Source organism: Ixodes scapularis, unplaced genomic scaffold, assembly GCF_016920785.2.
Source record: "Ixodes scapularis isolate PalLabHiFi unplaced genomic scaffold, ASM1692078v2 PGA_scaffold2__306_contigs__length_199485367, whole genome shotgun sequence".
NCBI classification, from domain to species: Eukaryota; Metazoa; Arthropoda; class Arachnida; order Ixodida; family Ixodidae; genus Ixodes; species Ixodes scapularis.
In genome coordinates, this window is record NW_024609857.1 from 122,204,058 (window position 1) to 122,218,865 (window position 14,808).

At 50.6% G+C, this 14,808-nt stretch overlaps 1 protein-coding gene across 1 annotated transcript; it reads left to right on the plus strand.

Moving 5' to 3' along the window:
* The first annotated feature begins 11,929 nt into the window (after positions 1-11,929).
* On the plus strand, positions 11,930-14,516 carry LOC115316876 (putative nuclease HARBI1). The gene is made up of 3 exons (XM_029976399.2): positions 11,930-12,504; positions 13,094-13,235; positions 14,029-14,516. The coding sequence occupies exons 1-3, from the start codon at positions 11,962-11,964 to the stop codon at positions 14,514-14,516; spliced, it is 1,173 nt and encodes a 390-aa protein (XP_029832259.2). The 5' UTR covers positions 11,930-11,961.
* Positions 14,517-14,808: the final 292 nt, after the last annotated feature.

Sequence of the window (14,808 nt, forward strand, 5' to 3'; positions counted from 1 at the left end):
CCCGGGCTCGACTCAACCACCAGGTTGCTCTTTTCCTCGGACACGGGAAAGCCACGCACAGCCAGACGTGGGCGGGCGAACCCGCATGGCTCGGGGTCCGTGGTGACGCCACTCACCAAACACCTGCTTTCACAGGTGCCCCCTGCGGGGTAATCTCACGCGGGAAGCCGTCCACAGTGACTCCTTCCTTGAGCGTCATTCGCACACTCTGCGTATTCATTTCGACGTTCTCAAACCCCTTTTCGCAGAAGTGGTCCCTGCTGATGTCGGACACTTTAGCAAAGCGCTCGAGTTCTTTACGTACTTAACAGTTAGGGACGTCGTAGGGCACCCAATGCAGTTTAGCCTTGACTTCCGCGTTGGCAGGATCAAGCACGAGGTAACGCCTCCCTCTGATTTGCAGTTCTTTCGCTTCCACCAAACGCTGCTTTGCGGCGAGTGAGTGCAGACGTAGCACCCAAACGTGATTCATTTGGTGGGCGCCTGCCGACGCCAATTCTTGAAGGACATCCAGTTGCTCCAGCTCCTGTTTGAAGTCTTGAATTCGGTAGGGCGGTTGCGTACGTCGCAGTGCAGGAAAACTGCATTCGTCACGATGTATCCGGTAGGCAGGGGACAGCCATCGCATAGAACTTCAGGCAGGTGAAGAAAGTGTCCCAACAAGATCAAAGTGGCAGCCAAAGAATTGTAGTTGTAATCAGTTGGATCTTCAGAAACAGATATACCCCTGCCCGTATCGGCCGTTGCTGCCGCTCCAACAGAGCTCGTCATCCTGCGTCCGTCTCGGGCGAGCGCTGGAGGCAGAATAGCCACGGCCGTACTGCCTACTTGTCCAGCTGCGCGCCCTGCAATATATACTAAAAGCGCAAATCATGGGACATTCGCTGCTCTTGATTGTTTTAGTCCAGGGGTCTCCAAACCCCGGTCCGCAGAGGTCTTTCGACCTGCGCGGGGCTGGCCGTGGTCCTTCCAATAAAGCCCGGCCCCCAGCTCGCTTCCAGCAAACCCGCTGTTAACGCAGCGCAACGGAAAACAGCGCAACAACGTGCCAGTTTCTTGCATTTTCTGAACGCGTAGATGCTTGTACCATTTGAAACAGTTTACGCGGTTATTTCACCCGCGTAAACAAAGATAAAAAAGCAGAGAAAATACAATCTTAATGCATGTTCGCTCATGTTCTTTGTTGCCAATGGATAAGTGACCTGTTTGTTTTATTTCCATGCCTGTATGTACGCGCGCTAGCATTCCCTGAGGTTATCTTTCCACCACCATGCCTTGGCCCTCAAAAGTTGGCCGGCAGTATTCTCAAATAAATAAAATAAATAAATATTATTCATTTGACATTGTCACTTCCATCATCACTATTTCTTTCATATCTGGGTAACTACGAATGTTAAACTTATCTTTCGTTCCCATGCATAGTTTGCTTAATGTCCTGTGTCGTGTCTACCGAATCTTGTCAGAATTAGTTCTTTTGTTCTCCTTAGCCTTCTGCCAGCTGTGAACATGCCCAAGTTCCTACTTTGATTTATGCGTGGTAAGATTTCTGGGTCCCAATTATCTTGTAATGTCATAATGACCTATACTCGTTTCCACCTATAAAAACAAAAACAAATTTTCCGCAATGTTCATACGCCGCTCGAAGCAGTTCTTACAAGATTTGGTTGTCGGAGGAAGAAGCGATGCTTTTGTCGTTTGATACGCGTGTGCGTCTTGGTTAGACGACACGTATCTAATCTAAAATGCTTCGACATATATCTTAATTTTGTATATATTGTGGGAGATTAGTAATGCGCCACGAGGAGCCGGACTTTTTTGTTTCATTACGGTTATTGACGTGAATACGAGTATAGATATTGGTTTTGAAAAATAAAGTTTATGTATTCATCCACTTTAGATTCTTTTGTTTTTTTCACTCCAACTTTTAACTTTGTATTTAACTTTGTATTTTTAACTTTGTACGAGGAGCCGTACTTTTTTGTTTCATTACGGTTATTGAGGTGAATACGAGTATAGATATTGGTTTTGAAAAATAAAGTTTATGTATTCATCCACTTTAGATTCTTTTGTTTTTTTCACTCCAACTTTTAACTTTGTATATGCTTATCTAGGCTTATTAATGTAGTGCTTCCTGATTTATCTTGACTCATTTATTTTCCGGCCCTCGAGACAGCAACAGATCTCCGATCCGTCCCCTTAGCCAAAAAGATTTGAAACTTCGTGTTTAGGTGATAAAAAAAAACAAAAAAAAACACGTATAGGATTTTGGACGAATGCCATGATGTAGCGACTTGACACTCTTTGGTTAGTCCAATTGGCTCATAGCGTCGGCAGTGCTTTGAATTAAGGTGAAACAAGGTTTAGGGATTGCTCGCGAACCGCGGTGGCCGGTGGATGCGCTGGCGGGTTGATCGCCGGCATCGTCTAAATTTTCAGACGATGTCGGCGATGTCAGGAACCAAAAGTTCGCGAGAAAACATCGCAAAATACTAGGATGGTGGTTACTCTGATGAGACAGGACCAGGGTCTTGTACTCCTGATGAGATCACTTTATTATCAGGACTGCCGCATGCCCCCGTGCCGCCTGTCACCGCATTTCACCATCGCGCGCGTCCATGTTCACCGTTTTGCACCGGAGTGCTAAGAGCAGCGATAGGCTGGGAAATTAGGCTCAATACTACTAGAGGGTCTTGATTGTAGGTTGATCTCTATTTTTTAAAAAGCCTTACCGAGAAAGACAAAAACAAAAAGGCGTATTTGAGTAGTTCCCATGCAGCTGTCGATCGAAATACCAGCGAACTTTGACAGTGACTTCACCCTGGTTCAAACACCGGTACAGGGCAGTGTCACATTTAAAGCACAAATACAATATTAATATAATATTTACGGGTGGTTGTTTTGCAATTTATAATATTAGTCTCGAGTTTGGTTGCATTATAAAACTTTGTGTGAGTGGTTGTTTTGCAGTTTATAATATTTTTTTATTGATAGGTGTACTCTAGCAGTAGGCTGGTTTTTGCATGCAATTTTACATAAATCATATTTACAGGCAAAATAAACTAATGTTCAAAAAGCGTGAACAGTATTTTTACTCGATGTTAGCACGAAGACACTTCAGTTGTAAGTCAGCGCCTTGTTCGTCTACCTTCTTGTTCTTGTCGTGTCCTTGCGCTGCTTTAATTTTCACTCATGAAAAAACAACTAGCTCAAACTTCTATGTTAGGTTGTCAGTTGCCATTTTTCTCACGTTAAGGAATCAAAGGAATGGAATGGTGGAGTTCAGCCATTCCAAGAGTGGGAAAGGGCACAATGTTTTCATTCCAAGGAGTTGAAAGGATAGGAATTGTTGGACGTTCTAATTCCCCGCAACGGAATCGGAATGGAATGGGGGTACCTATTCCTTAACACTGATTTGTACATATTATCTCATAATCGACAGCGTCATACATATCATCTCATCAATTGCCATCAATCGCCATCCATGAGGCCGGACTGTTGCTCTTCTGCGCTGCCGTGGCTCTCCTGAGCCAATAAAGATAATTTTTTTTGTATTATTATTAATATGATTGTTACTGGATTTAACGAAAAGACAGCAGGAATCGGCCAAGAAAGCACAGGAGGTACAGTATACAAGCGTCGGTGTCCGAGAGACCTCAATGTGAGCGACCTTGTCCTTCGAGACAGTAATACGCCCAGCGACGCGAGCAAGGGCATCTCGGCCAAACTGGCTCCCAAGCGTGAGGAACCCTCCCGTTAGGGTTGGGCAGTATCGCGATACAAATGTGTCGCGATAGTATTTCACAAATAAATGCCGTATCTGTATTTTTGTATCGCGATACATTTTTTCACCAGTATCTGTATTCCTGTATCGAAATACATTTGGAATGTTCCTTTGTATCGCGATACAATCAGGGTGAAATATGTATTTCGTCACATTTCTTGAGAAATACACCCCCCCCCCCCCCCTTTCCCGGCCCCCACAGAAAAAAAAAAGTCCGACCGTTTTTTTTTCTTTTTTTTTTTAGGGTTAAGGAGGTGCTGGGGCATTGTTACTATGCTGACCAAGATTCCTTCCGATTCTCAAAACTATTTTTCTATGCGTCCTCTTCTCTCTTCTGAGAAGTGTTGGGTAGTCGGGGACTCGAACCAGGTGGCGTGCCAGGAGTGGCGTCAGCGTCTTCTGCCGCAAATCCTTAGGAAGGGATTTCTTGAGTAATTGTTTGCTGGCATCCAATACCCGCTGCTAATAGTCTCTCTTGCCTTAGCGTACACAGTACACCGAGCCGGCAAAGCTGAGTCACAGTCCATTGCAGCACGAGCCTAGCGGTGGTTTACTTGAAATGGTAGGATGACTCACGCTGTGAAGTTCAACCCATATTCGAATGCGTCTGTGGCTGCGCCCGTAATATTTCACGGCTCAAAGGTACGTCATCAGCCGACGTGAACTTGACCCGCTGCTCTGGTGATTCTAAACCCAGGGAGGAGGCCAAACGTGGCCTCACTGTTGCCACCCAGACTTCGTACACCTCCGACTCATCTCGAGCGCGCTGTTTCTCGGAGAGCTCCAACCTGTCCAGGCAATATCAGCTTGCAATCCACGAGGTCTCTGTTTGGATGACGCTAGGCAAAACACGAGGACTGCAATCCATGCGTCGGTGGCGGAGGGTCGACAGGAAGGACCTACAGAACAGCGATGCCACCGTATCGTTTTTTCAACCTTAACGAAGATAAGATATGTGTTCCAGGATGCTTCAGGTGGTCCACTATTCTCGAAAATTTCAAATGACACTGCCTGCACAATCTTCAACGAGGTAACCTACAATGAAAGTACGTATCGTCCTTTCATACAGCAGCGTGGTAAAGTTTCATCTTCAAGGCCACACCCACAGATAAAGAATACTAGTTCATTCCACCGTGACGTCATGTGATCAATGTTGACAGGGGAGTCCTTATTGGACAGGGGCGTGGTGACGTCTTGATGGGATTTAGGCTGACATAAAATTTATTTAGAGGTCGAAGTCTTTTCGCATCCCTCGTCAGACAGACAGGATGTCAGGGAAGGGACCGCGGTCAGTCCTTGATGAAATGGTTTTTTGAGCCGACTGAAGACTCCTCGTCGTTCGAAACCACTACCTTCAAGGCGAAGTGCCAAGCCTACGGGAGAGTAATTCCGGGATCAAAAACTTCCACTTCACACTTCAAGCTTCATCTCAGTTGGCGTCTCAAACAAATTTGAAAAATGTATCGCAGTATTAGTATTTCTGTATTTGTATTTCTGCCCTCCCTAAGATGTATTCCTGTATTTGTATTTCCAAAGACTTTTTGCCTCTATTTAAAACATATTTGCGATACGTATTGCGATACATTTTTACAGATATATTTTAGTATCAGTATTTTAGCTAGTATTTGTATTTCCAAATGCATTCTTCAGTATTTCTGCCCAACCCTGCCTCCCGTGTACTTGACCGCGTTGGGGAAAACGACTTCTTCCTAAGCGACCCAGCTTCAGGATGTTGCCGAGGAACGGCCCACGCCGGCCACTTTTGACTTCACCATGTAGCATGGTCAAATTCACCTTTATTCACTGCTTCACACCTGATGTGCCATGTGCCACGTGCGAAGTGCCAGGTGAAATGTGTCAAACATCTGGGCAGAGAAGAAAAAAGGGGATTAGGCATAGCCATTTATCTCAAGAATAACCTAGTCTGAAGTTACGAATGATTTTACAAGAATGCGTGAAAATGTCGAAAGCTTTTTCAATAGAACATCTAATACTGTAGTTGCTGCCTTTTAAAGACCATCCTCTGGCAATGTGTTTTAATTCGTGCAATTTCTTGAAACGCAATATGCATCCTCGGGTCGTTATATATGTGTCACTCATTATTGTCCGAAGTATGAACCTAGATACGCTTTCGGGTGACCGTCATGCGAGAGAATTACGTGACATCATCCATCAGTATGCCTGTAATAATGTGGTAACACTGCGAACCAGGGTGACTACAGACACTGCTGGTACATCTCTCGACGTCTGCGTCACAAACCTAGATAGTGGTCATATTACAGCTGGCGCTATATTATACGACCTCAGTGACCATCTGTTCATCTTTTGCTTTGACTCTTATTTTACTGGGGAAAATAATCGAAATACAAATGTTTTGGCACCGCCCAGGAAACGACGACTCACTACAAAAGTTTGGCTATTACAAGAATTTCCGCGGAAGGCGGTGAGTAGGAGACCCCTGTGTGTGTCTTACAGGCAGATAAAAACGTACCGGATTGCCAGTTGAATAGTTGAATAAGGCAGTGCAGCAAGCTGCAACTAATCCAGCAAATCCTGCCTTTGTTCCGGGCAAGAGCCGTTAAAATTAAACGTATTCCCGCCTGGATAGAAAAAAAAGTGACTCAAAAACACTACCACAACAGCATGTAAGAGGGGTCTCCTGGAATGTGGCCCGAACTACCTTTGAAAGTAACGTCGACAAAAAAATCTTAGACATCAAATACAAAAAAAAAAAAAAAAAATGCATGCTGGCAACTACACCAAGCATGCAGAGAAAAGGGAAAACATTTAAAAAGGATTGGCAGTTGAAAAAACCATCATACCATCCTGGGTGAAGGTAAAACCGTACGTTGGTACACTAAAATGACTGGCGAGTTAAATTGCTTGTCAGTCAGGATGAAGGATGGAACTATTTCCGCATGAAGCGGTTAAGGCAGATGAGTGAACCAACGAGTGCTCGGGAGGAAAGCCACGCCATATCCCACCTGGGAAGGCCGAGTAGGCCTTCTCCATGAACAGTCTCGTTGCAGAGCATGCTTCTGGCCCCGAACGCCAAGCCGACTGCCGTAACGACCTTATCAGGGAACATTGGTCTCAGGCAGTCGTACTTGGCGCTCTTGAAGTTACACATGCGTGTTAGTGATGCGGGGCGGTCGTCCCAAGACACCGCAACATCAGCTATGGTCACGGTGTTGCCCTCGAGTACAATGATGTCCGGCTTGAGACGGTCACCGGTCGGGCTTTGGTAGACGTGTTCTGTTTGGATGGTGGCCGCTGGTCGATACTTGGCGACCAGACGACACACCTGCTTGCATATGAAATTGTGTCTCTCTATCCTGGGTAGTTTAATGAATGAACACTCCTGTAAGATGTGGAAGGGTGTTTCCACGGATAGGTGGCACTTCCTGCAGAGCCTTGCCGCCTCGTTGTTATGATGAAGCATGGCGTTAGTATGATAGGTGTTAGTACGCACCCGTAGTGCCTTAATGCGATCTCCATCCTTAAGGTGGTGAGAATCGGGCTGAAGCCATGTGTTTCCTAGGGCTTGCCCGTGGTGAGCAAAAAGATCTTTGTTTGTTTATTGAGCCCGGTGCTCATTCCACCGATTGGTCCGGGATGCTGTCGTTAGTTCTTCCGCCTCGGTCAAGTCGGGAGGCACGTGAAGCTGGGAGGCCAGGCGACAGTGGAAGGTGCCGATGGTGGTGTTGAAGAGGCTGTCCACCGCCGCGTTGCCGAGGCGAATCAGGCGAGCGAGTGCCTTCAGTTGCACCTCCGTGCTGACCCGCTCGATGTTCATTGTGCCGAGGCCTCCATCCCTCGCTGCGAGGTATACGTGTGTGTTATAGGGAATGATTGTGGGAGATGGAGTATTGTCTTGATGCGCACCCTGAGTTTTTTGTCGATGCCGGCCGACTCCCCTGCCGATCCCAGAATTGATGATGCTGCGCATACAGGTATTTTGGTGTGATTAGGGTTTTGATGCACCGCAGCTTCTGGAAAGGCTTCCGGGAGGCGGCCTCTATGATTGTTATGTCATCCTCGGCGTGATGGGAATGAACCATTGGGCATTTGCTAATAAAGAAGTCAATGCCGAGGTAGCGGAGGGGTGTATTGATGGGGGTGGATGGGACGGGTATGCCAGCGACGATGATTGGAGGTAGGTCGTAGTGAAGTCGGTCAGCTGTCGCCTTCCAGCCAAACAGGACTGTCTTTGCTGGGTTAAGCGACAGCCCCACCTCTGCTAGGTATGATTCTGTAGTCGCCAGCAAACTTCGGAGCCCCTCGAAGCTGGAAGATGTTAAGATGAGGTCATCGGCGAAGGCGAGGGCTCCAATGGTTTGGCTGCCGACGTCCAGACCCACCCGGCCCCGGTTAAGATCGATTAGTAGGGGGTCAAGCACACAATTAAAAAGGAAAGGTGAAAGGGGATCTCCCTGCTTAATTCCCTGTCGTACAGGGACCCTGATATTGTCTGTTGTACCGCCGGGCCCAGAAGGTGGTGGATGAGCCGGCGTATAGATCCCCAATGACTTCAATTTAGGCTGGTGGCAGTCCCCTCCCCTTGAGGACCTCGATGATTGCGTGGTGGCTGACAGTGTCAAACGCATTTTTCATGTCGAGGCTCAAGGCTAAAAGGCTGCGGCAGTCAGTTTTTTTTTTTTTTCATGAGCGCTTGTAGTATGATAATGTTTGATGATGCGCTTCGGTCATCCCCAAAACCCCCCTGAAAGTCGTGGAATTGATGGTCCTCTGTGAAGCGTTTTAGTAGTGACCGGGTGTACAATCGGAGGAGGAGGGAAGAGATAGTAATGGGACGGAAGTCCCCCCCCCCCCCCCCCCCTCCCCCGTTGTGGCATTGCGTGTCTGGCAGAAACACCGTTCGAGCAGTTTTAAGGTCCTCTGGAATGGACGCGAACACCAGCCAATTAGTAAACAGGATAGCCAACACCGCTGGAGGGATCCTCCGTAATTCCGGCAGCGTTAGCCCGTCCGGTCCAGGGGCCGTGCTGGTGTCTGTACTCTTGAGTAGTTTTTGTACCTCGAACTCGGTGAAGGCCGGTATGTCTATTTGGTCTAGGTTAAGTTCAGGAATGATGGCGCTGTCAACTGGTCGTGAAAAGCTAGACATGAGGGGGTTATACACTCTATGCAGTTCTTGTAGGGTGATGCTAGGATCCCCTCCCCCTATCCGTAGTTCGTCGACCAGCCACTTTAGGTCCTAGTTTGTATAGTCGCTGGTGTTCTGCGTATTGTTGACGGCGACTTTGTGACCGGTTTTTTTGGCGGATGTTGGTTTTGCCGCCTACCGTGCTGTTCCTTTGGCTGCCGTGCTGCAACCCCGAAGTGTCGGAAAATTTGGTTAACCTCTGCCATACCCGCGGGGCGAGTGCAGAGGGCCCCAATCAGTGCCTCGTTCGTGAGCCCCACCCTTTGCAGTCACGTCTGCACCTCCTGGGCATCCAGCAACGGGGAGGGGGGGGGGGGCGGACTGGAAAGAGGTTGTTGCAGGGGTTGATGGTGCACGTGAAGGCGTCCGCGCTGGCCTCGCTGGTTGATGTCCCCAGAGTCTCCTTCAGATCTTGCTGACTCCAATGTGAGTGGGATATCGATGGAGTTTCCTGCCCGAGGATGACTGGGTGTGGCTGCCTTGAGGGACTCCAAGATATCTTTATACCTCTTGGTATTCCGTTGCCCTGTAATACCTTGCCAGGAGCGGGTTGTAAATGTCTTGGCGAGCGTCAGGTTCATGTGTGGCTCGTTTCCGCAGGCGAGCTCCGCTCTGGCGAGAGCTGTCGACTCCGATACTGTCCATCTCGCGTGGAGGTTGAATTCAGAAGGTGGTGGTGGTTCTGAGGCCTCGATACTTGTGGTCTCGTTCGGTCTGGTAGTAGTTATGGCATCTGGATGGCTGTCTTCCCTTCGTGCCGCGGTGGGAGCGGTCTTAGGAGGTGGTGTCGGTGGGGTTGGTGGACGCTGCTTATCCTCTCGCGCCTGTCTCTCTTGCTGCAGCGCCTCTTTATAGGTGGATGTCTGGCGATGGTCGCGAACACTTTGCCCTGAGCGGTTTGGCAGTAAAGCAGCCAGCTCCTCGTCGCTGTTCATGCAATGTGGAGCCTGCAGCTCGCATAGAACCAGCGCCCTTGTGTCCTGCGCTGTCCAAGGCCTGCTGCCTGCTTCGGTTGAGGTTTCCCGTGGTGTAACTGGCGCTCTTGCACCAGTGGTATTTGTGGCAGGTTTTCGTGGGGGAGTTGTCGTGTCCGTCTTAGAAGACCTGGCTTTCGGTTAACGGCCAGAGTGGTCTTTCCCATGAGGTAGTGTCTCGGATGGGGTCCCTTTAGGCTTACCGGGGGAGAGCTCCTGTTCCTGTGGGCTGGGCAGCCTTCGCCGCATCTGTTCTTGCTCCCGTAGTCCCCGGTATAATTTTTTTTTGCCCGTATGTCCTTAATCTTCTTCCAGGACACCCTTACGTAACCCTTAGCGAGTTCTTTATTTACGAACTTGACCTTGGTTGCCATAGATAGTTCTCTTTTTGCTAGGGTCCGAATGTCTTCCGTGCTCGATGCACCTGCGGATGGGCAAGTCAAGGCCTCCATGCCGCTCCCAGGTGGACTCGGCGTCGTCGTCCCCTCCAAGTCTTGGGTGGCCCCTGGGTTTTTTTTTTCCTTGTGATCTAGTGTGGAGGTGGGTGCCGTGGGGTGCAGTGGTGTGCTGCCAACTGTCAGTAGTGGGCTGCTACCCACTACCGGAGCTGAAGATGACACGCCTTGTTCTGTGTGTCGACATTTTGTGTAGTGTGACGATAGGGAGGTGCTTTTATTGTAAGTCTTCACCTGGCAGTGGGAGCACCTCCATAAGAAGTGACATTGATGGACTAGTGTGTAGTGATCTCCGAAAGCGATGCGGGAGGTGAGTCTTTTTTTCGCACAAGTGACACACGAGCTCATCCGGCGGATATAGCCACTCAAACGTGGGTTTAGTGCCGGGTGTAAGATGATTTCCTAACATGATTAAGGTAATGTAGGGGTGAGAGAAAAAAAAAAGTGAAAGCCGTTTACAAATCCCTGTAACGCCGAATTGGAGCGCAGCTCTTGAGGAGGAGGAGTGAAGGGTACTGAGGGGAGGGTAGACCCCTCCCCCTTCTCCTCCTCCCCTCATTCTTTAATATGCTCCGGGGGGGGGTGTCACGTGACTTCGGGGAGGGGGTCACGTGACCTCGGGGAGGCGTGACCTGGGGGTGACCTCAAGGCCACGTGACCCCAAAGGTGACCCCCACGTGACCTTGGGGTCACGTGACCTGGAGGGGTCACGTGACCTCGGGGGGTCACGTGACCTCAGAGGGGTCACGTGACCTCAGAGGGGTCACGTGACCTGGGGGTCACGTGGGGTCACGTGACCTTGAGATGACCTTGGAAGGGGTCACGTGACCTTGGGGTCACGTGACCTCGGGGGTCACGTGACCTTGGGGAGGCGACCACGTGACCTCGGGGGTCACGTGACCTCAGAGGGGTCACGTGACTTGGGGGTCACGTGGCCTTCAAAGGGTCACGTGGGGTCATCTTGGGGTCACGTGACCTTGAGATGACCTTGGAAGGGGTCACGTGACATCGAGGGGTCACGTGACCTTCAGGGGGTCACGTGACCTTGAGATGACCTTGGGAGGGGTCACGTGACCTTGGGATGACCTTGGTTACGCCGACGCCGACGGCGACGGCGACGCCAACGCCGACGGCGACGCCGCTCAAGCCGGGAACGGGCCCCTAAGAGCTGCGCTCTAAAATTAGATAGATAATAAAAAAAAGGGGAAATTTCCCTTGCCGCGTGCGGCGTAAGGGAGTGAGAACGAGGGAGGCAGCTGTTAGGCCGGGGGGAAAGCTGGTAGTGCGGCACGTGCTGGGGGGCTAAGCTCGGCGCGGCGAGATCGAGGCGAGTTCTCCGCCAAACTCGCCGACCGCCGCGATTGGTCGGCGCCGTGCATGACGACACGCGCCGACACTCCCTAGATCTTGACGTTAAACGGAGGGTTTTGAGGCGGTCGGAGAGTTGCATATTCGGAACTCGCGGTGCGATGCGGTGACGTCATTGTGACGTGGCAGAAGCCGCCGCGGATGGGAAAAGCTTGCCGGCTCCGACGTAGGCGAGCTTGGGCGAGTTGGGCGCGAGATCGGGGAGAAGCGTCCAAAATGGCAGCGTTTTTGTTCGTGTTTCGCCGCCGGCGTAGGTACTTAAACCACGCCAATGCGTTTGACATGGACGACGTTGATTTTCAACGACACTATCGCCTCTCGAAAGACGTGGTAAGGTGGCTGTGCGACGAACTGCGTGACGATCCTGGCTTGAGACGGTGGAGCCGTGCACGGACCGTCGTCACCGTTGAGCAGCAAGTCCTCGTGGCGTTGCGGTTTCTCGCGACGGGAAGCTACCAGGGGTTGGTGGGGAGCGATCGAAATCTCTCCGTCCACCAGACCACGGTGAGCTCAGCCGTCCGTGCCGTGGCCGTAGCCATCGTTCGCCGCCTGGGCCCCGCGTGGGTCGCTTTCGCCGAGACCGTGGAAGAACGTGCGGCCCCACAGGAAGCCTTCCTGCGACGAGGCACCCTCCTGGGCGTCGTTGGGTGCGTCGACTGGACGTTTGTGGCCATCAAGGGTCCGTCACGGTTCGACCAAACCGTCACCAAGGCGTTGTATTGGTGTCGCAAGCTCCACTACGCGCTAAACGTCATGGTGGTAAGTTTCCATTTTTGGCTCCTACCGAGTTTGTAACATGTGGTCACGTTTGTTGTAATCTGAAATCGTTATAAATCGGGGGCTTGGGGGGGGGGGGGGGGGGGGGCGGGCGGGCTGGGGGCTGGGGTTGAGGTGACTGGGATGTCCACGACTTGGGGTGCGGAGAGGGGGATGGGGGGGGTCACAATGCATGTGTATATTTAGGGTCGGCTAATTTTTTTTTTTTTTTGGGGGGGGGGGGGGGAGGAGGGCGGTTTGGTTGGGCTCGCTGGCTGGCTGGCTGAAGCCCCATGAGCCCTCCCCCTGGCTACGCCCCTGGGTCCGAGTAGTAATTGCTGCACAGCTCTATGGACATTGTAAGAGTGTTGGGAGACGTGCTTCTATTCATAATTTATACCTGTTGATGTTCACCGAGGGCACCGGTACAAGCATATTGCACAATACTATTGACAGATGATTATTTCTTTCTCACAGTGCGCGGGATCACTGCTAAGTTGTCTTTTTCAAAATGAAAGGAACGTAACAGGTGTACACAAGCTGCGATCATCTGTTCGTCTCTCTCTTACTGTCGCACTCTTATTTGTTGCAGGTGTGCGACGCCAACATGCGAATCCTGGCAGTCGACCCTTCGATGCCTGGCTGCTCACATGACGCCCTTGTGTGGAGGCAGTCTTGGGTGCGGCAGCAGTGCATCGCTGGCAGGCTCATCAGGCACGGGGAGTACCTACTCGGTGAGTGTACCTAAAGTGGCAGCACATTGTCAGCTCGCATGAAAACAAAATGCAGAGTACCCAGACGTTTCTTGACTTTCACATGAACAGATTGCTGTAGAACTATACACCAGTGTTTGGATGACTGGCCTAAAGCAAGGCATCATGCAAAGGCTTACTTTCATGTCCTTGCTCGAGGCTATGGAGCAGAGATGAGGAATTTAACAGTTCATCTTTAGTGCATGAGGGTCGAAACTGTTGAAATCAAGAAGTGTTGTCAGTTAACCACTGAATTACACTAGGCACTGCGAGAAAAGGAAAGAGAGGATTGTGGTTGATAGGTGCTCCGTGTCCAGCCTCCAGCTGCAAACAAGCTCCTTCAAGTGTACCATTGCGTTTTATTTCAATCTCATCAAGGTGAGACTCTCGCGGGTAACAGACATGAGAAATACTCTTGGAGATAGCCTCACGGTCCTCATTCCCAGAGCTTCCACAGCATTTTCCAAAAACTCGTTTCCAAGGCGTGTCATCATCACCATAGTCGGTGTCATCTGTAAAAACCTGTTGAGACGGCAAACACCTGATATTGGTTGACACGTCTGCGGCGTCTCTGGCATGCAAAGAAGATATAGCGGTGGTTTCAACAAGTAGTACTCGTTATCAGCACTACTCGGAAGCTACAAGGTTAACGCTGAATGCACACCACCTGCTTGTGGAAACGGCTTATGGAGGGTCGGACGGGATAAATCAAATTTGGTTAAAACGCAGCATGTGGTTCACATATCTGAGATTAGACTTGCTATTTTTCATGCAGGAGACAGTGGGTACCCGTTGGGGCCATGGCTCATGACTCCCGTGCCTGGCCGGCGAGCTGTCTCCACACCTGCCGGGCGTTACAACGCTGCCCACGCCTCAATGAGGTCGGTGGTGGAGCGCTGTATTGGGCTGCTGAAGAGTCGTTTTCGATGCGTGCAAAAACACCGGGTTCTTTACCACCATCCAAGGATCGCCGGCACGATCGTGGCAGCCTTTGCAGTGCTCCACAACATCTGCCTCAGCGCAGGGGAATCGGATCCGGGATCATCGTCGTCGGAATCCGAGTCAAGCAGCGGCTTTGACGATGACAGCGAGGCAGACGAGAGCAGTGACGCAGCACGAGAGCGCAGAATCCTGCAGTCGAGGCGCCTCTACATTGAGGGTAAGGCCATGCGGGACCAGCTTGTGCTTGGAGCTACCACAAGTCATGTGCGTCGTGTACGTCGCCGGCTTCACCGGATCCGCCATCGTGGTCGCCACCGGTGATGGCCTTATACTTTCTGAGTGTAATGCGTGCTCAGTGCTGTAGATGTTCTGCCGGAGCCTTGTCGGACCCCGTGTGTGTGCCTGTACAGTAAGGTCTGTGTTGTGCCGGAGCCTTCTCGGACTCCGTGTGTGTGCCTGTACAGTGAGGTCTGTGTTGTGCCGGAGCCTTCTAGGACTCCGTGTGTGTGCCTGTACAGTGAGGTCTGTGTTGTGCCGGAGCCTTCTCGGACTCCGTGTGTGTGCTTGTACAGTGAGGTCCATGTTGTGCCGGAGCCTTCTCGGACTCCGTGTG

Coding starts and splice junctions, on each gene's coding strand:
- LOC115316876 (XM_029976399.2), top strand. CDS start 11,962: ATGGCAGCGTTTTTGTTCGTGTTTCGCCGCCGGCGTAGGTACTTAAAC. Junction 12,505..13,093: donor ACGCGCTAAACGTCATGGTG/GTAAGTTTCCAT, acceptor TATTTGTTGCAG/GTGTGCGACGCCAACATGCG. Junction 13,236..14,028: donor GCACGGGGAGTACCTACTCG/GTGAGTGTACCT, acceptor TTTTTCATGCAG/GAGACAGTGGGTACCCGTTG.